Source organism: Salvelinus sp. IW2-2015, linkage group LG27 (genome assembly GCF_002910315.2).
Source record: "Salvelinus sp. IW2-2015 linkage group LG27, ASM291031v2, whole genome shotgun sequence".
Lineage (NCBI taxonomy): Eukaryota > Metazoa > Chordata > Actinopteri > Salmoniformes > Salmonidae > Salvelinus > Salvelinus sp. IW2-2015.
The window spans coordinates 9,998,658-10,024,236 of record NC_036867.1 but is presented as its reverse complement, the minus strand read 5'-3'; the positions used below and the strand labels follow the sequence as shown (position 1 = coordinate 10,024,236).

The window sequence follows — 25,579 nt, the reverse complement described above, 5'->3', positions numbered from 1 at the left end:
AGACTCTCGGAAGAACAGGCATATGAATGAGTGGGTGTACCACAGGCCCATTCTAAACAGGAATGGTGTTAGGCATTTCAGTGACAGTCCAATTAAATTCACAGGCTACTGTACGTTGCGAATGCTGTTTTGTATTTTGATAGCGTATCGAGGGTTTTTACATATGATTACGGTTGGAAAATGTGACATTCAGGTCTGAAATGAGAGTTGACATGAAATCTCAGAACAGCTTACTTCAACATCTGCACATATCAAACTGCTGTTTGTTCTTGACGTTTCACATCTCCCTGACATTCTCTGATCCCGAAATCCAATCTGTTGATTTACATACTGTAAATTATAAACATGCATTTCTCAACTGTGAAAGTATTAATTTCAGACTGTGAAGACTGGACCGGGACACCTCTTAAAGAACAATGGCGTGGACATTAAGGTCACTGACTATGCTGCTGTTTCTGGCATATCTACAGGCAATAGAGGAGGAGGATATCCGTGCTGGTATGTACATCATGTCTACGTTTGGTATGGTATGTCTAATCTGTTCTGTAGAAAACATGCAGGTTAACAAATCAGCCGCCCCCCATAGGTTTGGCCCTGGGCCAATTTTTTTTCTCAGCTAAAAGTTGGAGGAACAGAACATAATAGCAGCCCAATTAATAGGCCTATGCTACAAATAAACACCATTTTTTAACACATCTGGTTAGTAGGCTATATAATCAGTTCAATGTGAATAACATAGTCTAATATTTTCAATCTGATTACGTTGATAAAATCACCAATGCCCTGGACGTTCTGCGCCGTAGGCGAGACAAAAATAATTATATCTTAGACATCCTGATGAATCTAAGCATGGCACTTTCAAAAGTTACCTTTCCACCCAGACATAGGCTCTACTGATGCAGAAAACTGTAAGCTTCAACTGCTGGCTACTCGTCCGTTGTATAACCAAACAACAGAAGTGCTTCCTTAATAAAAGCTGTCTGGGTTTAAACAAACGTGTTTTCTTTTCAGAAAGAGAAAAGCTTCATTAATAGGGACAGAGTAGCAAAGTCAAGTGTTTTTATCTCCTTGAATATTATAGGCTGCAGTTTAGCTTCAGATTGTCATAGAGAGGAATCAATATCCCCATATGCATTGGAGTCGCGTCTTTCGCGGGCATTTTAGAGCTTGTTTATACCATAAGGCATCACCGAGTTAAGCATTGTTATTTATTGAACCCTTGATATAATCTGGATACATTTATGTATTTATTTCAAAATATAAAGCAAACAATATATATCCTTTTTGCCCTCTCTTTAACAAAGGGTATGTGATACCCTCACTCAATTTGAGCCCTGGTTTTAGTCAAACACACCAAGCCCTTCCCAGACACGAAGGTATTTAATCAGTGCATGCGACAGTATTGGAGTATTTGGCTATGGATAGGATAATTGTGTCTGTCAAACAGGTAGGTTTACCACTTATTTATTGGAAGATGAAGAAATAAGCTCCAATTATCTTTAACCCCTGCATCTGAGAGTTACAATGTTGCTATCCCTATGCAACATACTACCTACCGCAGGATAACACGTTTCTTGTATATCCCACCTGTTATCACACATGGCACGGCCCCATAATTGTTACAATTAAAATTAAAATATCACTTCTTGAAACACATTTAACATATATTTAATATTTCTGTAGGACTGTAAAACAGAGTAAGATCATTTGAGCTTTGGAAACAACTGCTTTCATAAATGCATGGCGGCCGCTGGAGCAGTGTAAAATAAGCTTAATGTCAATGACCCAGTCTTAACGAATTTCGTTTATTTACATATCGAATTTGATTGTCCAACATCAGTTTCAACTACTTATTTATTTTGTCTCCCCCTAGTGGCCTATTTCATCTGCTGTGGTGCTGCATTGCAGTCATCGATATTTTCTCTCGGTAACTGTCCATGGTCCTGAAATCAAACCATCTCAGTTTGCTTGGACACCAGCCTGATCTCCAGCTCCTTCCACCTCTGGAAACTATCTAGGTGGTCATGCGACTTCTCATGCGAGCTGAGGAGGTGGCACAGATTCTTCCAGTCCCTTGTTCCATCCCTGACCAGTGCATATTTGCACTCGTGTGCAGCAAAAAGTTTGCAGCAAGAACAGAAGGCTGCATAGTTTTGCTTGGAATAGACAAACCTTGGTCMCTCCACTCTCTCCCCGTTCGCCATCCTCCTATTGTAGTGGGCCAACGAAAACTTTTGTTGCCCCTCATCTCTTGGGAAATTCCCCTCCTTATCCTGATGTGACCCAGCCTGCACTAGCATATCCCGTAAAGATCCATTCCTATATTTTGGCCACTCACCGGGATCTTTTATGTTTATTGTCTGGGAGTCGACAGTGGTGGTGCTGTGGCAGCAGGGTCCAAGATAGTAGGGTCTTTGCCTGCATTGTTTGGAGGTGTGGCTAGGCCTTGTGCAACCACCTGTTCTTGTCCAGCCAGAGATATTTCATCATCGGTGGACGTGCCTGTCTCGTACTCCTCTGGTTTGCCCTCTTCACTGCTAGAATCAGCGAACGGGGGCTCGTCATTTTCGGCGAATGAATGGCCTGTCCTCGTAGGCTTGTCCTTCTCCACACAGCTGATGGACTTTGCTGCATGCTGATAAATGTCACCAGCGAATGTCTTTGGTTAGAGATTGTGCTTCTTTTCTCATTGTTTTAAAAAAAATATTCACTTCCTGATAGTTTTGTCTCTTAGACATGGTAGCAAATTGTTTCAAATTTCTATAGATTACTTTTAGCTAAAATTATATCCACTAGTAGTAGATAGCTAACGTTAACAGGCTAGGTTAGGCTACTGCCTTAATCACTAATCGTTTTCGTCACACACAAACATAAAAAAAATACAATAATCTAATTGGCAGATTCATTTTTATTAACGTTTCACAATTGGATACTCCCATATAAACACACACATCACCAGAGCTACCAAGGATAGTGGGAGTGAACATCGGGAGAAGCGGGAATGGGGTGGGGGCGGGAACTGCAGCAACACTATGAGCTGGTGGCTGGGGTGCCGCGGGCGGTGTAGTAGCCAATCAGGGGCGCCGGGGGGCAGCAGCCAATTGTCAAAATGCCGCTCCAAATTCAAGTCACGCCTTAGACGGCGGCCTAATCTTGCCTCACGGGAGGGCTGGCCCTGATTACGAAGGACATGTTTGGAGCTAAATATGGAAAGCTTTGACATTGTACATGATCATATCTTCTTTTTGAGGTGTGTGTGTGTATGTGTGTGTGTGCATGTACATTAATGTATCTATGACTGTGTGTGTACACCTGTGACCACCCCTCCTAGGCTGCAGCACGGCGGTGAATGACCTAGTCTACATCATAGATGGCTCGTGGAGCGTGGGCCACAGCGACTTCAAAAAGGCCAAGAGCTGGCTCGTCAACATCACCAGCGGCTTCGACATCAGCTCCCACTACTCACAGGTCAGACTTAGAACCAATATGTGTAACACTGCACCTTAAGTTGCCCGGTACGGTGTTACCGTAATATGTCACCGAAAGCATAGTTGACATATATCTACAATGGTTAAATTTAACTTTTTTTACATATTCTAATAAGACTATGTTGAACTAGGTGGCCGTGGTGCAGTACAGCGACACCCCTCGTCTGGAGATCCCCCTGGGGAAGCACCACGGTGGCCCGGACCTCATCCAGGCCATCGAGGGCATCAGCTATCTAGGCGGGAACACTCAGACGGGCCGAGCCATCAAGTTCGCCGTAGATCATGTGTTCCCGTCCTCGCAGCGCACCAGCACCGTCAAGAACCGCATTGCGGTGGTGGTGACGGACGGGAAGTCCCAGGATGATGTGGTGGACGCTAGCGTGGAGGCGCGGGCGCAAGGCGTCATTGTGTTCGCCGTGGGAGTGGGCACCGAGATCACCACCTCAGAGTTGATGTCCATCGCCAACAAGCCGGGGGGTACCTACGTGCTGTATGCCGAGGACTACGCCAACATAGACCGAATCCGAGACTCCATGGAGCAGAGACTGTGTGAGGGTGAGTGAGTGTAAGGTAGGAGGTGTACTGCTACCTGGAGGTGTGCTAGGATAGAGTTCCCCAAACAGTGGGTTTAGGACTCGAGGGTGGGTTGCCGCTATTCCTTTTCCTTGATTTTGTTCAGATTTTCTTTCACCTGGACTTCTTTCACTTTTTGGGTTGCAAGAGTACAGAAAGCATTAATTGGGTCACATCTCGTGTGGGGGCCCCGGCTACTATGCCTATTTAAGAGACTGGAGGTTTGCCCTGAAAGCAGGCTGCACACCACTCACGCTTTGTGAAGTGGGAAGCCGCAGGCACTGGAGCCAAACCAGGGACATGTGGCGGTGGCAAGAAAGGGCATTAGAAAAGATAGTGGCAGGAAACAGATGTGATACGCTCGCTGTTGCCAACCACACTGCAGCTGGAGGCATTGTTTGACCATAAATTGCAGGGAAATTTGTCAACAACGTTTACGAAGCCATAGGAGCCTGTTCACTACTTACAAAGAGAAGCTAGTCAAAATGGGTTAATTATAATGTTTGGCATGCATGTTCAAATACAATCTAGATTGTATCTACGGTAGATATGCCACAACACACTGAGACGTATGTGATGTAATTTCCTGTCCAAAGAGTCTGTGTGTCCTACGCGTATCCCAGTGGCCTCCAGGGATGAGAAGGGCTTTGAGTTGATGCTGGGCATGAATATCCACCAGAAGGCCAAGAGGATCCAAGGCTCTCTGGTGTCTGAGGCAGCGTTCTCCTTGACCACCTCAACGGACATCACAGAGAACACAAGGTGGGTCTCCCCTTCAAACTCCACATCAACCATGGTCCCTTCAACCAATTCCTTTGCTTAGCTATTTTGAACTCATACTTATCTCATATTATTGTTACGATCAATAATGACAAACCTCCTGGCATTGACAACTTAGATGGAAAGCTACTGAGGATGGTCGATGACTCTATAGCAACTCCTATATGCCATATCTTTAATCTGAACCTAGAGCAAAGTGTTTTGTCCTCAGGCCTGGTGGGAAGCCAAAGTCATTCCGCTGCCCAAGAATGGTAAAGCGGCCTTTACTGGTTCTATCAGAGCGACCTATCAGCTAGCTGCCAGCTCTTAGAAAACTGTTGGCAAAAATGGTGTTTGACCAGATACAATGCTATTTCTCTGTCAACAAATTAACAGCAGACTTTCAGCATGCTTATAGAGTGGGGCACTCAACATGTACTGCACTGACACAAATGACTGATGATGTCATGTTTTGTCATTTATTTTCATGTCTTGTCCCTGTGCTTCCCTCTGCTGGTCTTATTAGGTTCTTTCCCTCTTTCTCTCTCTCTCTCTCCGCCTCCCTCTCTCCCTCTCCCGCTTCTCTCTCTATCGTTCCGTTCCTGCTCCCAGCTGTTTCTCATTCTCCTAACGACCTCATTTACTCTTTCACACCTGTCCCCTATTTTGCCCTCTGATTAGAGTCCCTATTTCTCCCTCTGTTTTCCGCTTCTGTCCTTGTCGGATTCTTGTTTGATGTTTGCTGTCCTGTGTCCTTGTTCCGCCCTGTCGTGTTTTTGCTGGAATAAAGACTCTGTTTCTTTAAGTCGGCTTTTGGGTCGATTAATCAGACTAACAGAAGAATCCGACCAAGAATGGACCAGCGACTACGGATTCTCGCAACACTGCCGTCGAGTTCCAGGGAGACTGCTCGGCAGACACGAGCAGGAATTGTTTGCTGCTCGTCATGCCGTTGAAACCCTGGCCGCTCAGGTCTCCGATCTCTCTGGACAGTTTCAGAGTCTTCGTCTCGTGCCACCAGATACTTCTGGTCTCTCCAAGTCTCCGGAACCTAGGGTTAATAACCCACCTTGTTATCCTGGGCAGCCCACTGAGTGTCGCTCTTTTCTCACCCAGTGTGATATTTGTTTCTCTCCCAGCCCACACCGTACTCAGAGAGAGAGCTCGGATCGCTTACGTCATATCACTCCTTACTGGTCGGGCTCGGGAGTGGGGACAGCATCCTGGGAGGCAAGGGCTGAGTGTTCTATCGATTATCTGAGCTTTAAAGAGGAGATGATACGGGTTTTTGATCGTTCAGTTTTTGGGAAGGAGGCTTCCAGGGTCCTGGCTTCCTCATGTCAGGTGATCGATCCATAACAGATTACTCTATAGAGTTTCGCACTCTTGCTGCCTCGTGACTGGAACGAGCCGGCGTTGCTCGCTTGTTTTCTGGAGGGACTCCAGCGCTAGGTTAGGATGCTCTCCCCGGGAGGTTCCTTCCAGCGTGGACTCTTTGATTGCACTCGCCATCCGTATAGAACGACGGTAGATCTTCGTCACCGAGCTCGTGGAAGAGAGCTCGCGTTACGGTGTTTCCCCTCTCCGCATCTCAACCATTCCTCCCCGGCTCAGAGACTGAGCCCATGCAGCTGGGAGGTATTCGCATCTCGACTAAGGAGAGGGAACGGAGAATCAACCGCCTTTGCCTCTATTGCGGTTCTGCTGGACATTTTGTCATGTCATGTCCAGTAGAGGCCAGAGGCTCATCAGTAAGCGGAGGCTACTGGTGAGCGCTACTCTCAAGTCTCTCTCCATCAAGATCCTGTACTCACCTTGTCGTCCATCCCTCCTTCCGTCCCGCTCCCCGTCGCTCGGTCCCCCCGCCGCTCCGCCCCCTGTCCCGTCCGCCCTCCGCCCTCGCGACCCATCCACCACCTATCCCGAGATCCCTCTCCCCTCCACCCCCCCACCTACCACACCCCCCACCCCCACCCACCCAGACCCAACCCCCACCGCATCCACTGCCACCCATCACACTTTAAGAATCACAACCCCCACCCCATCCTCCACTCCACCCCCCACCGCAACACCCAGCACTCTCCTCGCTCCCACTACACCGCCCACCACCGCCCACCCCCCCCACCTCCCCACAATCCCGCCCCCCTCTTCACTTCCGCCTCGACTCCCCACCTTCCCAGCCACCCCCCCGCACCCCCCCATCCCACTCTTCCCGCCACCTCCCCCAGGACGACCGATCCCTACCTGACGGTTCGGTCTGCTTCTGCAGTGCCTTGAAGACTCTGGGGGCTGAGGTTGTTTTATGGACGAAGCATGGGCTCGGAAACATGACATTCCTCTCAGACAGTTAGGGAAATCCACGCCCATGTTCGCCTTAGATGGTAGTCCTCTTCCCAGTATCAGATGTGAGACACTCCTTTAACCCTCACAGTATCTGGTAATCACAGTGAGACTATTTCATTTTTGATTTTTCGTTCACCTTTTACACCTGTTGTTTTGGGTCATCCCTGGTTAGTATGTCATAATCCTTCTATTAATTGGACTAGTAATTCTATCCTATCCTGGAACGTTTCTTGTCATGTGAAGTGTTTAATGTCTGCTATCCCTCCTGTTTCTTCTGTCCCTCTACTCAGAGGAACCTGGTGATTTGACAGGAGTGCCGGAGGAATATCTGATCTGCGCACGGTCTTCAGTCGGTCAGAGCCAACTCCCTTCCTCCTCACGTCGTATGATTGTTGTATTGATCTCCTTCCGGGGACCACCTCCCCTGGGGTAGACTATACTCTCTGTCGGCTCCCGAAGTAAGGCTCTCGAGGATTATCGTCTGTTTCTCTCGACGCCGGTACCGTGGTGCTTCTTCCTCTCCGCCGGAGCGGGGTTTTTTCTTTGTTATAGAAGAAGGACGGTACTCTGCGCCCCTGCGTGGATTATGCGGGCTGAATGACATAACGGTTAAGAATCGTTATCCGCTTCCCCTTATGTCGTCAGCCTTCGAGATTTTGCAGGAGCCAGGTTCTTTACTAAGTTGGACCTTCGTAACGCTTACCATCTCGTACGCATCAAGAGGGGGGACGAGTGGAAGACAGCGTTTAACACTCCGTTAGGGCATTTTGATACGGGTTTTGCGTTCGGTCTCGCAAATGCTCCAGCGTGTCTTCAGGCATTAGTTAATGATGTACTGAGAGACATGCTGAACATCTTTGTTTTCGTTTACCTTGACGATATCCTGATTTTTTCACGTCTCTCGAGATTCATGTTCAGCACGTTCGACGTGTACTCCAGCGCCTTTTAGAGAATTGTCTCTACGTGAAGGCTGAGAAGTGCGCCTTTCATGTGTCTCTGTCATTTCTCGGTTCTGTATTTCCGCTGAAGCATTCAGATGGATCCCGCTAAGGTCCAGGCTGTCAGCGATTGGCCCGTTCCTAAGTCACGTGTCGAGTTGCAGCGCTTTCTCGGTTTCGCTAATTTCTATCGGCGTTTCATTCGTAATTTCGGTCAAGTGGCTGCCCTCTCACAGTCTGACTTCTGTCAAGTCTTGCTTATAGTGGTCCGGTTCGCCAGGGAGCTTTTGATCTCCTCAAGAAGCGTTTTACATCCCCCCTATCCTTGTTACTCCTGACGTCACTAAACAATTCATTGTCGAGGTTGACGCTTCAGAGGTGGCGTGGGAGCATTCTGTCCCAGCGCTTCCATTCTGACGATAGGTCCATCCTTGCGCTTACTTTTCTCATCGCCTGTGCAATCGGAACGCAACTATGATGTGGGTAACCGCGAACTGCTCGCATCGCGCTTAAGCCATAGGCGAATGGCGACAGTGGTTGGAGGGGGCGACCGTCCCTTTTGTCGTTTGGACTGACATAGAACCTTGAGTACATCCGTTCGGCCCAAACGACTTAATGCACGTCAAGCTCGTTGGGCGTTGTTTTTCGCTCGTTTCGAGTTCGTGATTTCCTATCGCCCGGGAAATAAGACACCAAGCCTGATGCTTATCTCGTCTCTTTAGTTCTTCTGTGGCTTTCTACCGACCCCGAGGGGATTCTCCCTGAAGGGCGTGTTGTCGGGTTGACTGTCTGGGGAATTGAGAGACAGGTAAAGCAAGCACTCACCCACACTGCGTCGCCGCGCGCTTGTCCTAGTAACCTTCTGTTCGTTCCTGTCTCTACTCGTCTGGCTGTTCTTCAGTGGGCTCACTCTGCAAGTTAGCTGGCACCCGGCGTTCGGGGTAGCTTGCTTCTATTGCCAGCGGTTTTGGTGGCCTACTCGGAGCGTGACACGCGCCGTTTCGTGGCTGCTTGTTCGGACTGCGCGCAGACTAAGTCAGGTAACTCTCCTCCTGCGGTCGTCTCAGACCGCTTCCCATTCCTTCTCGACCATGGTCTCACATCGCTCTAGACTTTATTACCGGTCTGCCTTCGTCTGCGGGGAAGACTGTGATTCTTACGGTTATCGATAGGTTCTCTAAGGCGGCACATTTCATTCCCCTCGCTAAGCTTCCTTCCGCTAAGGAGACGGACACAGATCATCATTGAGAATGTGTTCAGAATTCATGGCCTCCCGTTAGCCGCCGTTTCAGACAGAGGTCCGCAATTCATGTCACAGTTTTGGAGGGAGTTCTGTCGTTTGATCGTGCTTCCGTCAGTCTCTTTCCGGGTTTCATCCACATAAACGGTCAAGCAGAAAGGGCCAATCAGTCGGTTGGTCGCATATTACGCAGCCTTTCGTTTCGAAACCCTGCGTCTTGGGCAGAACAGCTCCCTGGGCTGAGTACGCTCATAACTCGCTTCCTTCGTCTGCTACCGGGCTATCTCCGTTTCAGAGTAGTCTTGGGTACCAGCCTCCTCTGTTCTCGTCCCAGCTCGCCGAGTCCAGCGTTCCCTCCGCTCAGGCTTTTGTCCAACGTTGTGAGCGCACCTGGAGGAGGGTCAGGTCTGCACTTTGCCGTTACAGGGCGCAGACTGTGAGAGCCGCCAATAACGTAGGATAAGGAGTCCTAGGTATTGTCGCGGTCAGAGAGTGTGGCTTTCCACTCGCACCTCCCCTTAGCACAGCTTCTGCAAGTTGACTCCGCGGTTCATTGGTCGGTCCGTGTCTCTCAGGTGAATCCTGTCGCTGTGGCGACTGCTTCTTCCGCGACATCTTCGTCGCGTCCACCCTGTCTTCACTGTCTCCTGTGTCAAGCCTTTTCTTCGCCCGCCCCCGTTCGTTCTCCTCCCCCCCGTCCTTGTCGAGGGCGCACCTATTTACAAGGTACGGAAGATCATGGATATGCGTTCTCGGGGACGTGGTCACCAGTATTAGTGGTTTGGGAGGGTTACGGTCCTGAGGAGAGGAGTTGGGTTCCATCTCGGGACGTGCTGGACCGTTCGTTGATTGATGATTTCCTCCGTTGCCGCCAGGGTTCTCCTCGAGTGCGCCAGGAGGCGCTCGGTGAGTGGGGGGTACTGTCATGTTTTTGTCATTTATTTTCATGTCTTGTCCCTGGCTTCCCTCTGCTGGTCTTATTAGGTTCTTTCCCTCTTCTCTCTCTCTCTCTCTCGCCTCCCTCTCTCCCTCTCGCCTCTCTCTCTTATCGTTCCGTTCCTGCTCCAGCTGTTCTCATTCTCCTAACGACCTCATTTACTCTTTCACACCTGTCCCCTATTTTGCCCTCTGATTAGAGTCCCTATTTCTCCCTGTTTTCGCTTCTGTCTGTCGGATTCTTGTTTGATGTTTGCTGTCCTGTGTCCTTGTTCCGCCCTGTCGTGTTTTTGCTGGAATAAAGACTCTGTTTCTTTAGTCGCTTTTGGGTCCGCATTAATCAGCATAACAGATGAGTGGTTAAAAAATGGCATAATAAGAAGATTGTGGGGCTGTATTGTTGAGTTTAGTACAGCTTTTTGATATTATTGATCATAATTATCATGTTGAAAACGTATGTGGTATGGCTTTTCAACAATACACATACGTAGATTCAAAGTCTATCTCTAATAGAACTCAGAGGGTTTCTTTAATGGAAGCTTTTTTATGCTAAACATGTGAAGTGTGGTGTATTCCAGGCGCAGCTCTCTGTGCTTCATCTTTTCTATTTTTACCAATGACCTACCCTGGCATTAAACAAAGCCTGTGAGTCTCAGTATGCTGATGATTCAACCTATATGTGTCAGCAACCACAGCTAGTGAAATCATTTCAAACCTAAACAATGAGTTTTAGTCAGTTTTAGAATGGTGGCCAATAATAACTGGTCCTGAACTTCTCTAAAACTAAGAGCATTGTATTTGGTACAAATAATTCCCTAGTTCTAGACCTCAGCTGATCTGGTAATGAATGGTGTGGCTGTTGAGCAGATTGAGAGGACTAAATTACTTGGTGTTACCTTTAGATTGTAAACTGTCATGGTCAAACATATTGATTCCAATGGTTGTAAAGATGGGGGGAGGTCTGTCCGTGGGAAGAGATGCTCTGCTTTTTGACACCACACTCCACAAAGTAAGTCCTGGCAGGCTCTAGATTCACCTTATTTCTTGATATTGTCCAGTTATATGGTCAGTGCTGCAAAGAAGACCTTATTAACTTCTATTGGTCCCAATCCCGGATCCGGGAGCACCTCATCAGTAAAATGACTAGCATAGCCTAGCATAGCGCCACAAGTAAATACTAGCATCTAAATATCATGAAATCACAAGTCCAAGACACCAGATGAAAGATACACATCTTGTGATACCAGCCATCATTTCTGATTTTTAAAATGTTTTACAGGGAAGACACAATATGTATTTCTATTAGCTAACACGATAGAAAAGACACAACTTTTTTTTCTCCACCATTTTTTTACTGCATAGGTAGCTATCCAAATTCGACCAAATAAAGATATAAATAGTCCCTAACCAAGAACACAACTTCATCAGATGACAGTCTGATAACATTTATTTATTAATAGCATGTTTTGTTCGAAAAATGTGCATATTTCAGGTATAAATCATAGTTTTAACATTGCAGCCCAATCACAACCTCACCAAAGCAACTAGAATAAACTACAGAGAGCAACGTGAATTACCTAATACTCATCATAAAACATTTATGAAAAATAACAAAGCGTCACAGCAAATGAAAGACAAAGCTTTGTGAATCCAGCCAATATTTCAGATTTTTAAGTGTTTTACAGCGAAAACACAATTTAGCATTATATTAGCTTACTACAATAGCCAACCACACAGCAGCATTGATTCATGCACGTTAGTGATAGCGAATAAACCAGCAAAAGATATTACATTTTTCACTAACCTTCTCAAAACTTCATCAGATGACAGTCCTATAACATCATATTACACAATACATATATTGTTTGTTCGAAAATGTGCATATTTAGCGGCACAAATCGTGGTTATACAATGAGAATAGCAGCCAAGCTGCAAACAAAATGTCGGGAGAAATCTTGGGAGAGGCACCTAATCTAATCAATAACTAATCATAAACTTGGCTAAAAAATACAGGTTGGACAGCAAATGAAAGATACATTAGTTCTTAATGCAACTGCTGTGTTAGATTTTTAAAATTAACGTTACTACGACATACAGCGTGCGTTAAAGTGAGACCGCACCGAAATTAATGCCGGAATAGTAGTTTAACGTTTTTCAACAGAACAACGAATTAACATCATAAATAGTGCTTACTATTTGATGAGCTTCCATCAGAATCTTGTGCAAGTTGTCCTTTGTCCAGAAGAATCGTTGCTCGGTTGTAGATTGTCGTCTTCAACTTTGGAATTAGCAGTAAACATTAGCCATGTGGCGAAGACGTGCCCAACTCACTATAACGCAGCACAAATGAAATACCGAAAATCGCAATATACTGATATAAACTGATATAACTCGGTTTAAAATAACTACATTATGATGTTTTTAACACCTATATCGAATAAAATCAGAGCCAGATATATCTAAAGCCTATAACGAGAGCTTTTCAGAATGGAATCCTGAGGTCTGTCTTGCGTCATGATGAATGTTGAAAAGAGTGCACACCTGGTTCCAAGAGCTTTTATACGGCCTCAGAACTACCCAGACACCCCATTCAAATTCTCACTGCTTACTGACATCTAGGGGAAGGCGTATGCAGTGCATGTCGACCCATAGATTACATGGAAATTTATAAATTGACCCTGGAAAAGAGCCCCCGATTTGAGATTTTTCAGTTCCTGACAGGAAGTTTGCTGCAAAATGAGTTCTGTTTTACTCACAGATATAATTCAAACGGTTTTAGAAACTAGAGAGTGTTTTCTATCCAATAGTAATAATAATATGCATATTGTACGAGCAAGAATTGAGTACGAGGCAGTTTAATTTGGGAACAAATTTTTACAAAGTCGAAATGGCGCCCCCCTATTGAGAAAAGGTTTTAAGCTGCAGCTGGCCCAGAACAGAGTGGCACGTCTTGCTCTTCATTGTAATCAGAGGGCTAATATCAATAATATGCATGCCAATCTCTCATGGCTATGAGTTAAGGAAAGACTGACTGCATTGATTCTTGTTTTTATAAGAAACATTAATGTCTTGGAAATTCCAAATTGTTTGCATAGTCAACTTACACACGGCACTGACACACACACTTACCCCACCAGACATGCCACCAAGGGTATTTTCCCCAGGTCAAGAACAAATTAAAGGAAACGTACAGTATTTTACAGAGCCATGATTGCATAGAACTCCCTTCCATCTCATATAGCACAAGTGAACCGCAAACCTGCTTAAAATAAACAAATAAAGCAACACCTCACGACACAACGCCTCTCCCACATGTGACCTACTTGTTGTGCGTATGTACTGACATGTATGTGTAACAAACAAACACACACTACATGTTCATGTTTTTAAAATGTATGTCAATTGTAAAGTATTTTGTTTATAATGTATTTTTCGTAAATTCATACCCCAGTAAGACTAGCTGTTGCCATTGGCTAATGGGGATCTGAATAAAATCCCCATTATAAAATCCCTTGGACTACCTTCAGCCACAGACACTAGAAGCCTGGGTGAGTCACTTGGACTACCTTCAGCCACAGACACTAGAAGGCCTGGGAGAGTCACTTGGACTACCTTCAGACACTAGAAGCCTGTGAGTCACTTGGACTACCTTCAGCCTCAGACACTAGAAGCCTGGGAGAGTCACTTGGACTACCTTCAGCCACAGACACTAGAAGCCTGCGTGAGTCACTTGGACTACCTTCAGCCTCAGACACTAGAAGCCTGGGAGAGTTTTTGAAAACATCCAAATGATTTTCCGGCCAGTGGCACTTCAAACCTCTTTGACACATGTTTGTGGGTGGTAAAAAGTGCACAACATCATCGGCAATAGTGGAATATTCTAAATAATTTCTTGGCAGCCTGAAGGAAAACAGTGGAAGGTGAACAAGCATTCATAGCACCTAAAATAAACCTTAAATTGTTGGTGTTTTATGTGTGAGCAATTATATTCCGGTAGCTATATATTCTTATAATGTCAACAGTGAAGTACCACATCTTAGAAAACATTTCCAAAACATCTTAACGTATTTGTTTTTGCTTATTACTCTTAACTAATGTCAATCATTTTTCTTGACAATATGAACTGACCAGGAACATCTCTGAATCCATAGTTTTTCCTAGACTGGTCACTTGATAATAACACTTTTTGTACTCGTCATACTTTGCAGGCTTATGATTTCCCCTCATTATTCAAAGGTTACTTACAAGTCACCATACAGACGTTTACAAGTACTGTATTCATGATTCAGTTTTTTATTTGTTATTTGACTATTTTCTCAGGGAGATCTTCCCCGAGGGTCTGCCTCCATCCTATGTGTTTGTGGCCACGGTCCGCCTCAAGGGTTCAGCCAAACAGGACAAGTTTGACTTGTTGAGGATCCTTTCTAAAGATGGCGTCACCCAGGCAGCAGTGACACTGAACGGAGCGGACAAGTCTGTCACTTTCACGACCACCAGCACCACCAATGAGGAGCAGCTGGTCACCTTTAATGTGCAGGGCATTGGGGTTGGTATCTTTGTGTACTTGTGTACATTTTTGTTTACATGTATACATATTTGCACATGAACAACGTAGACCTCTACTACTGTCATAGCCAGAATGGAATACGTTTTTTAAAGAGCGTACTGTATACCACACACAGGAGGTTGGTGACACCTTAATTGGGGAGAACGGGCTCGTGGTAATGACAGCGGAATGGTATCAAATACATCAAACACATGGTTTCCAGGTGTTTGATGCCATTCCATTTTCTCCGTTCCAGCCATTATTATGAGCCAATCTCTTCTCAGTAGTCTCCACTGATACCACAGTATACTGAAAACACTATATCAGACTTTTCAAAGCCAGGGCTTATTCCTGGTCAAGTGACATTATCAGGAAACACACCGGATACTAACTGTGATCTTGTACAGAGGTGATGGTAGGCATACATTCTGCTGGCGTCGGAATGTAGTCTGTCCATGATCATGAATATGACCCTCCTATTTCTGATACTTTCAATGGACTGGATTGCAGTTTAGACTCCAACGCGTTCTCCATTCAGAACAACATGCAACGTTAATTCATGTGGATGCCATGTCTAAAGACCACAGAACAGTTGATTTTTCTGTTTTCCTTTTGGCAGCTTTGTGTTCAAAGAGAGCGTGCCACGGAAAAGCGGGATGGTGCCATAAGTAGCTCCATGGCACTGCTCACCACTCTGATTGGCAGCATTGACAACCTGTCTAGAAGCTTGGGTGCCACAAGTACTCCCACTCCTAGATGTAGCTATTATAACTAAGAGTACACTTTAACATTTACACTGGCAATGTGGACACATATGTTCAGTTTCATGGCCACTAGTGAGAAACGTAATTTAGGCCCACAATTTGCGGTATGGATGCAACCGCAAGTGAATTAGAGCCCAAAGGTATTATGGACGTCACATCCACTCTGTGTCCCTATCGTTCTGATTGACCCTTTTCGGCCACCATCCGTTACAGAGTTTCTTTGATGAAGGCTGGCATCAGCTGAAGCTGCTCGTGAGGCCCCGGCAAGTAACCGGTTTCCTGGACGATGAGGAGATCCAGGAAGTGGCGCTACTGGAGCCGGTGGAGCCAATCTACATCAACGGCAAGACGCAGGTCGCCAAGAAGTTCGGGGCGGAGACCACAGTCCCTGTGAGTAGAAGGAACAGTGTTTGTTCTACGGCAGATTGGCAAGGGATGTGACTTTAGGCGTACTACTGCTCCAGTATAATTACTTAGGTTGGCACTGTATATTTACTGGGGCCTTACGTGGGGCGTGCACGGCTCTCACAAAGCATTTGACGAAAGCATTTAGCAGATGTGGTTTTCTATGTTGGACTAAAGGGAAATAGGACCATTGCATTTGGATGAACAATGGGTGAAATTGTTGGATGTCGTCTCTTTCATAATTTCAGTGTTGCCTGACTTGTTTTCCTTTATTTTTTAACCGCTTTTTTTTAGTTGGAGATACAGAAACTGCGCCTTTATTGTGACCCTCATCAAAGCGAGAGAGAGACAGCCTGTGAAATCTACTCTGTGGTGAGGCACACATTCCAATGTGGGGAAAATCTGTTCATTTCCCCAACCACTTGCAACTCCTTACTTATTTAATGTTATTATGACCGACGGAGAAAATGTAATAGCATCTCGACAAAGAAGTTGTAAAGTGCAGTTTGAAGTGCAGTTTACATAAACTGGGTATATGGTTATAGTGATATATATATTTCTTTCTTTTTTCTTTCACAGGATGATGAGAGGGTGAGTGAGGACTTGTTGTCTCTGCTCTTTTTAACCATTTATTGTCTGCATTAGTGTCACTGACTTCAGTGTGTATCTGTCCCAGTGTCCCCTGGACCGTGAGCCCACAGTGGAGGAAGTGGAGTGTGACTGTGCTAATGGCAGCCCAGGACCACCTGGCCCTCCTGGACCTATGGTACAGTACAGCATCACCCGCTCCGGGGGTTACCCTCTCCCACACACATACAGTATACCAAGACACACACTCTCTCTGCCCCTCTCTCCATCTCATTCTGTCTATCTGCTTCCTGGCGATTCGTTGTAAAAGAAAATGACATCTGATAGATTGGTTAGTCTCCTCCCCTCAGGTAGCTTTGACACCAGAGCTTAAAACGTTTCAGTTATCAGCGACAGGCACTGCAACTGCATCCTGTGTGATTTATTACATTGGGTCCATTCTAGAAGTGTGTCGGCAGGAATCACTGTCGATCATTAATCATTAGACGGACCATCCATTATTACTGCAGTATTTATTTAGACAATCTTTCATTCAAAACATTACAAGTTAGAAAACAATGTTTTTTTTCTGATCCTCCTGGGTATATCCCACTTGTGTATCATGATCAATCACGCATTCACATTTGTTGTTTAGCCCGTAAAGTTTTTAATGCCATTGTGACTGGCTATACAGGGTCTCCGAGGCGAGATAGGAAGAGCAGGACCACCAGGCCCTGACGGTAAGCCTGTGAGTACACATCCTCTCATATCTTCTTTATATTGCCTGAAAACAACAGTACCCATCTCCCATCACACATACCTCCCACAGATGTTGGGAGAAGTTTTGGGGGACTTTTTGACCTATCATTTGACATAACGGAACAGAGAATCACGGATAGCCTTCCCACTTAGGCAATACATAGACTACATTATACTGACCCTGTGATTGCTTGTTTTCCTCCATGCCTGCCTTTTGTTTTGTCTAGGGAACCCAGGGTGAGCCTGGTGGGTCTGGAGAACCTGGGTTTCCTGGCGAGACGGTGAGCTTTCTTGACAGTCTAACACTGCTTACTGAAACACTTGTAACACTCAGGAATAATGTATTATTAAATATGAATAGCACCGTTTTTTCAATCAAACCGTTATGGTTGTTATCCTTTACTTAACACCCATCCCGGATCCGGGAGCATCCTCATCAGTAAAAGCTGACTAGCATAGCCTAGCATAGCGCCACAAGTAAATAATAGCATAGAAATATCATGAAATCACAAGTCCAATACAGCAAATGAAAGATAAACATCTTGTGAATCCAGCCATCATTTCCGATTTTTTAAATGTTTTACAGCGAAAACACAATATGTATTTCTATTAGCTAACCACAATAGCCAAAGACTCAACCGCATATTTTCACCATGTTTCTACCGCATAGGTTGCTATCACAAAACCGACCAAATATAGATATAATTAGTCACTAACCAAGAAACAACTTCATCAGATGACAGTCTTATAACATGTTATACAATAAATGTATGTTTTGTTCGGAAATGTGCATATTTGAGGTATAAATCATAGTTTTACATTGCAGCTACCATCAAAAATATCACCAAAGCAGCCAGAATAATTACAGAGAGCAACGTGAAATACCTAAATACTCATCATAAAACATTTATGAAAAATACATGGTGTACAGCAAATGAAAGATAAACATCTTGTGAATCCAGCCAATATTTCAGATTTTTTTAAGTGTTTTACAGCGAAAACACAATATAGCATTATATTAGCTTACCACAATAGCCAAACACACAACCGCATTTATTCACCGCATAGATAGCATTCGCAAAAACCAGCAAAAGATATAGAATTAATCACTAAACCTTGACCAACTTCATCAGATGACAGTATTAAACATCAGGTTATACAATAAACTTATGTTTTGTTCGAAAATGTGCATATTTAGAGCTGAAAACCGTGGTTATACATTGTGAATATGTAGCATCGATTCACCAGAATGTCCGGAGCTATTTTGGACACTCACCTAATCTGACCAAAGAACTCATCATAAACTTTACATAAAAATACTTGTTGTATGGCAAATGAAAGATACACTGGTTCTTAATGCAACCGCCGTGTTAGATTTTTAAAAATAACTTTACCATAACAAACAGCTTGTGTTATTGCGAGACAGCGCCCGCCAAAACGGCAGAGAATAGGAATAACATTTTCCACAGAAATACGAAATAACATCATAAATTGTTCTTACTTTTGTTGAGCTTCCATCAGAATCTTGTACAAGGAGTCCTAGGTCGAGGATAAATCGTTGTTTGGTTTTCTCCTGTCGAATTCTCCTGTCGAATTCGTGCCACAATGCTAGCCAATGTTGATGACGTTCCCAGTTTCTCTCGACGCAAAGAACGGAAAACTCCAAAAGTCCCAATAAACGTTGAATAAACTGATGAAACTCGGTTGAAAAAACCTACTTTATGATGTTTTTCTAATATGTATCAAATAAAAACAGAGACGGAGATATTAGCCGTGTATACCGAACGCTTATCATAAGACAATATGGAGGTGCTTCCCGCGCCTAGGTAGAGAAAGGAAATTCTGGACACGTCATTCCAAGAGCTCTTGTTCGACCTCAGATCAAGCTAGACACCCCATTCCACCTTCCACTGCCTGTTGACATCTAGTGGAAGGCGTATGAAGTGCATGCATATCGATAAATATTAGGCAATTGAATAGGCAGGCCCTGAAACAGAGCCTCGTTTTCAGATTTTTCACTTCCTGTCTGGAAGTTTGCTGCAAAATGAGTTCTGTTTTACTCACAGATATAATTCAAACAGTTTTAGAAACTTGAGAGTGTTTTCTATCCAATAGTAATAATAATATGCATATTGTACGATCTAGAATAGAGTACGAGGCAGTTTAATTTGGGCACGATTTTTTCCAAAGTGAAAACAGCGCCCCCCTATTGACAAGAAGTTTTAAGCTAACAGTTAGCATATCCATTCAGTTTAATGTGGTCAGTGCAGGAATCAAACCCACCACAATAGTAGCCAGTATTACCAACACCATGGCAGCAACCACTGTTCTGAAAGCTCTGAGGACACCTAAACAATGATGCTAGGATGAGCAGCATGCGACTGTCTCTTTGTTTTAGCACCCGCTGCAGTGCCATTAATATATGTTAATATCATGATACATCTATTAAATCTGAGAGACATACAATAGAAGTGTTTGTTTCTTTTTTATTCCTGACCCACACAGGGTGAATTGGGCCAACTAGGACCCAGCGCGGCTCCAGGTCTGACAGGTGGCAAAGTAAGCTCCTCCTCCTCTGTGTAGATGTGCATGGTTTGGATTTATATATTAGGGTTTTGAGTTTTGCATAACACTCTAACATGCTCCAACTTTGTGTCCATGAAGGGCGAGAGAGGGGATCCAGGACTGCCGGGGAAACCGGGCCCGCCAGGACCAAAGGTGAGACTCCCAACCCGACTTTCACCCACTGTGCCAGGGGACGAGAGGAGCCAACCGGACCACACCACCACCACCACAGCCCTGTCTGAAGAACCACAATGGTGCTCTGTATACCAGTCTTGTTCTGTCTGTTCTGGACTAGTGTTTTAAGAGGGTTTAAACAGATGGTCAGGTTCAATGGAAACAATACAGGCTAACTGTGTTAAAGTGCAGGCCCTTTGAGACCAGATGGGGAGGAAATGGAGGGATTTATTTTCACATGTAGCATATCAAAACCTTCAGAAAATGGGCAGAGCAAAAAGAGTCAACACTGTAATACACTACAGATGCCAAGAGTAGTTAGATTTTTCATTAATGTCTCACTGTGCGTTGTTAAATATTGTCTTTTGTATTCAAGGGTCCTGCCACCTCACAATTAAACCTGGGCTCTGTTGGAATGCCAGGGAAAAGGGTAAGGGAGAAAGAGTTTGGGCCTGGGTCTCTAGACCTTTTCATAACAATAGATCTATAATATTTGATGAACCGAAACTTTGCCTGTAACAACATGTCTTCTCCATTGTCCATATAGGGACTTCCAGGTGAGAGGGGACAAACCGGACCTCCGGGTGAGATTGGACCAATGGTACGATCTGGTTTTGATTCTTTGTTTATCTATGATCATCATCTGACCAATATGGTCGTTTGTCATAATCTTTGGCAGTCTGTCAGTTTCGGGAACCTGATCTTGTTTAAAGCTCCCATGTCTACATAGCTGCTGATAAAATAGTATGTGTTGCCTGCTTCTACACCCTAGAGGACTACAATGATTCTTATTTAAGTCCTTCACAAAAAACTGCAAACCTTCAACTCAATCCCCATTACTAACAGGTGAGGGCTTCCAGTGTACGTCTCATCTCATAAGATGCTCAAACTGACAGAACTAATAACTACCAGGCACTGCATGATTAAATAAAATAAAATAAAATTGTATTGGTCACATACACATGTTTAGCAGATGTTATTGCGGGTGTAGCAAAATGCTTGTGCTTTCAGCTCCAACAGTGCAGTAATATCTAACAAGTAATATCTAACAATTTCACAATACACACAAATCTAAAGTAAAAGGCATAGACTGAAATACAATAGAATAGAATAGAAAGCAGTATATACATATGAGATGAGTAATGCAAAATATGTAAACATTATTAAAGTGATTAGTGTTCCATTATTAAAGTGGCCAGTGATTCCAAGTCTATGTATATAGGGCAGCAGCCTCTAAGGTGCTAGTGATGGCTATTTAACAGTCTGATGGCCTTGAGATAGAAGCTGATTTTCAGTCTCTCGGTCCCAGCTTTGTTGCACCTGTACTGACCTCGCCTTCTGGATGATAGCGGGGTGAACAGGCAGTGGCACGGGTGGTTGTTGTCCTTGATGATCTTTTTAGCCTTCCTGTGACATCCGGTGCTGTAGGTGTCCTGTAGGGCAGGGAGTTTGCCCCCGGTGATGCGTTGGGCAGACCGCACAACCCTATGGAGAGCCCTGCAGTTGTGGGCGGTGTAGTTGCTGTACCAGGCGGTGATACAGGCTGACAGGATGCTCTCAATCGTGCATCTGTAAAAGTTTGTGAGGGTTTTAGGAGCCAAGCAAAATTTCTTCAGCCTCCTGTGGTTGATGAGGCGCTGTTGCACCTTCTTCACCACACTGTCTGTGTGGGTGGACCATTTAAGTGTGTCAGTGATGTGTACGCCGAGGAACTTGAAGCTTTCCACCTTCTCCACTGCGGTCCCGTCGATGTGGATAGTGGGGTGCTCCCTCTGCTGTGTCCTGAAGTCTACGATCAGCTCCTTTGTTTTGTTGACGTTGATTGAGAGGTTATTTTTCTGGCACCTCACTCCCAGGGCCCTCATCTCCACCCTGTAGGCTGTCTAGTCTTTGTTGGTAATCAAGCCTACTACTGTTGTGTCGTCTGCAAACGTGATGATTGAGTTGGAGGCGTGTGGCCACACAGTCATGGATGAACAGGGTGTTCAGGAGGGGGCTGAGCGCGTACCCTTGTGGGGCCCCTGTGTTGAGGATCAGCGAAGGGAATATGTCTGTAAACACTCCAGCCAGCTGGTCTGCGTATGCTCTGAGGACGCGGATAGGGATGCCGTCTCTGCTGGCAGCCTTGCGAGGGTTAACGCGGTTAAATGTCTTACGTCGGCCACGGAGAATGAGAGCCCACAGTCTTTGGTAGCTGTGTCGGTTTCACTGTGTTATCCTCAAAGCGGGAGAAAAAAGGTGTTTAGCTTACCCGGAAGCAAGACATCGGTGTCCGCGACGTGACTGGTTTTCCCTTTGTAGTCCGTGATTGTTTTTAGACTCTGCCACATATGTCTTGTGTCTGAGCTGTTGAATTGCGACTCCACTTTGTCTCTGTACTGACGTTTTGCCTGTTTGATTGCCTTATATTCGACCAAATTCCCAGTCACCTTGCCATGGTTAAATGCGGTTTTGCGCGAATTCTGCCATCTATCCAAGGTTCCTGGTTTGGGTAGGTTTAAGGGGGCTAGTAAACTGTCATTCAAATGTCACTACTTCTAATTCTCTCTCACTGCAGTGGTTCTGAGATGCACCTGACTGCATAACCCACAACAGGTCTTTGACTCTGAAACAGTTCTCAGGCTAGCCGTTCTTACCTTCACGGTGGAGACACCACAGTTCTTTTGTAATTCTCTCAGATATGGGAGAAAGTGTAGGTTACAGCAGAGTGGGTTTGCTGCTTCCTCAGTCCTCTCTGTATGTCTATAAACCAGACAGCCTGTTTGAAGTGGGAGTGGAGGGGCTAATTTCTGTAATTGTGTTTGATTTGGGACGTGAAGAGGGGGAATTTGGTATTGACCTGTTCTGCTCCGTTTCTTCTAAAGAGGTCTTTATTTTCCTTACAGGGGGGACCAGGAGTGCAGGGAAAAGATGGACTGATTGGGCCGGTGGGACCAAAGGTGATTCCTATCCTCTACTTCCTGCTCCATTAACAATGGGCGGATCTTAACTTAATTTTTGTTTATAGAGGCATAGGCAGTAATGAAAGGAAGCTAGACTCGTTCTGTTTCTAGTTAGTTAACAGTGTAGTTCCTGTGTCATTACATGAAACAACATGCTATCCAAGCAACTACATTCACTACATGGTGGTTTTTCTATGATGTACAGTGTGAAAATATGAGGTACAGTAGGATCATATAGGATAATGTGCTCTGCACCAGATGCCAAGTGAATCATATTCTAATGCCTTCTTTGGCCTTAGATGGATGGCTGGGAATGCTGCTACTTTGATTGAAGTTCAATCCCATCAAGCCTCTCTTGGCATCATTTGATTCAATTAAGCGAAGGACACAGGATTGACCACATCTGAAGTACGTCAAGTTGTTAAATACAACACTGTGAATTTTCAAACAAGAAAGCATGAAGGCTCGCTGTGGAGATTCCCTTTCGACCATTCTAGGGAATGAAGTTATGTGCATGTTATACCAATTGAATTCCAGCCACAAAGCAATTTGGCAGTTTTCCTGTTATTATAATGCAATTGCGACCCAAGAAACACTGTAATTCCAACAGGCCCATCGGTCTGTGTGTGGGTTGAGCACTGCCTCAGTAATAACAAAAGGTTGTGTTCACACTTTGAGTTTCTAATGTGAACCACATGTAGGGTGCTACTGCACAGTTCCATTGACACAAAACAGAATTGAAGTCCGGTCATATAGTTAAACACGTCCTATTAGGCCCAAATGAGGCCTTTAATCAGAACTAAAGGACCAAAACACAGTGGTTAAAGACCCATGTCAGGGATGCGTTTCATCCAGAAAAGCACCTTGAAAAGTGAGTGAAGGATTTGTAGCCAACAAGCTAGAAGCCTGTGATTGCCCTGGTCCTGGGACCAAGCGAACGTTCACTAGTGGTATTTTCTCAGATACTGCAAGAAAAATAAATAAAGTGCATTTCCCTTGATACTGTTGCAGGGAACATTGCACAGCCTAATGATTTACAGGAATCAATCCATCTGTATATACAGACGGACAGAAAGGGTTATTCTCACACAGTTGACTTAAACATGGAAAATCAAATCTGTTTATTGGATTAGTGACTCCTAACAAAGATTGCGTTTGGATGGAAAAGTCAGAAAGAGTGTTTTCCCCTCTACCTTTCAGCCCATTGTAATGGTTGGTAAATGAATGAATCACAAGGCAGTGCAGATTCAGTGAGACAAATCTACGTAATGTTATTTGTGCTACCGGATCTTATACAGTTTGCTTTTCTAATGAAAGAGAGAGACATTGTTGAACTGGGTTGTACAGATTGATTAATTAACTTGTTGTACAGATTCATTCACTTCAACCCATCTGGACACAATCAGTGCACAATCTTGACTTGCAGTAAGTCATCACATTGAAATGATGATTTAGTGATCCTGGAAGTCAGTGTAATTATGTATAACTGTGTGTGTGATTTCTTTTGTGACACATGTTGGAGAACTGTTGAAACAAACCAATGGCGTGATTCAATCAGTTTGTGTTGCTTTACACAGAGATCCACTGGTGAATTTGAAACACTGATGGTGCATATAGAATAGCGTGTGTGTGTGTGTGTGTGTGTGTGTGTGTGTGTGTGTGTGTGTGTGTGTGTGTGTGTGTGTGTGTGTGTGTGTGCGCGCACGTGCGTGTCTTTCCAGTCTCAGGCAGTTTGAATGAGACATGCACTCACCCCCATTGACAGTTCAGGTGGCTGGGTCCTGTCATGGGGGTGTTTCACATTACTGGCAGAGGGCCACCCCCCACTCAGCACCCAGTCCATGCCAAGCTATAGGCCTGTACCTGTACTACACTCACAACCTCCTGTTAACAACATGTCTAGCTGATGCACTGTAACTGCATGCCTGTGAGGTCATGGCTTTACCATTAGCCTGGCTTTTACCCAAACACCTGCTTGCTCACTGACAGAGAGCACGCATGCCTTCTAAATGAATGTATAAAGTCAATATCGATGTGTATATCAAGTATAAATGCAACCATTATTAGACATTTATTTGTGAGTTTATGTTTTTAAGAATCTCCATGGGTTAGTTTTCATTTTACTATTAGCCCAAATCTATATTTTCTGCTGACATTAGGAATTGGACAGAAATTATACCCAATACTGAAATTGTACTACAATTATACCCACAGGAGGGAAGTGAAATCAATCACCACAAAAATCGAATGAATGGGATATGTCCACGAGTCTGCTTGGGTTACATTGTGTGATATGTTTCATGACGGCTGGCTCGTTCTCAAGGTTTTTCCTCCAGTGAGAATGGTATGAATCATGCAGGACAAGGTGAAATATTTTCACTCCAACCATTTTTCCAGTGGACTCACAAACCTAGCAAAATATTTGCTCTGGGAGCACACATTAGGAGTGTGCTTGCTGTGTGTTACACTGTGTTGTGTTCTTTGGGTAAAAAGCAAGACTTTTTCTCAAACTTTGACAAGGCCATTTTCTTCTCTGCACTCTAAATATACCAAGGTGGGTGAGTTAGCAACACGGTATCC

At 44.7% G+C, this 25,579-nt stretch overlaps 1 protein-coding gene across 1 annotated transcript in view; it reads left to right on the top strand.

Moving 5' to 3' along the window:
• LOC111953884 (collagen alpha-1(XXI) chain) overlaps nucleotides 1-25,579 on the top strand; it is a 58,101-nt gene that overhangs the window by 8,273 nt on the left and 24,249 nt on the right. The window contains exons 2-17 of the mRNA XM_070435695.1: nucleotides 380-498; nucleotides 3,332-3,468; nucleotides 3,620-4,043; nucleotides 4,658-4,823; nucleotides 14,598-14,823; nucleotides 15,801-15,977; nucleotides 16,287-16,364; nucleotides 16,572-16,583; nucleotides 16,669-16,758; nucleotides 17,254-17,307; nucleotides 17,546-17,599; nucleotides 19,824-19,877; nucleotides 19,983-20,036; nucleotides 20,434-20,487; nucleotides 20,605-20,658; nucleotides 22,943-22,996. Of these exons, the coding sequence (XP_070291796.1) occupies nucleotides 417-498; nucleotides 3,332-3,468; nucleotides 3,620-4,043; nucleotides 4,658-4,823; nucleotides 14,598-14,823; nucleotides 15,801-15,977; nucleotides 16,287-16,364; nucleotides 16,572-16,583; nucleotides 16,669-16,758; nucleotides 17,254-17,307; nucleotides 17,546-17,599; nucleotides 19,824-19,877; nucleotides 19,983-20,036; nucleotides 20,434-20,487; nucleotides 20,605-20,658; nucleotides 22,943-22,996 (1,770 nt within the window). The 5' untranslated portion in view covers nucleotides 380-416. The remainder of the gene's footprint in view (nucleotides 1-379; nucleotides 499-3,331; nucleotides 3,469-3,619; nucleotides 4,044-4,657; nucleotides 4,824-14,597; nucleotides 14,824-15,800; nucleotides 15,978-16,286; nucleotides 16,365-16,571; nucleotides 16,584-16,668; nucleotides 16,759-17,253; nucleotides 17,308-17,545; nucleotides 17,600-19,823; nucleotides 19,878-19,982; nucleotides 20,037-20,433; nucleotides 20,488-20,604; nucleotides 20,659-22,942; nucleotides 22,997-25,579) is intronic.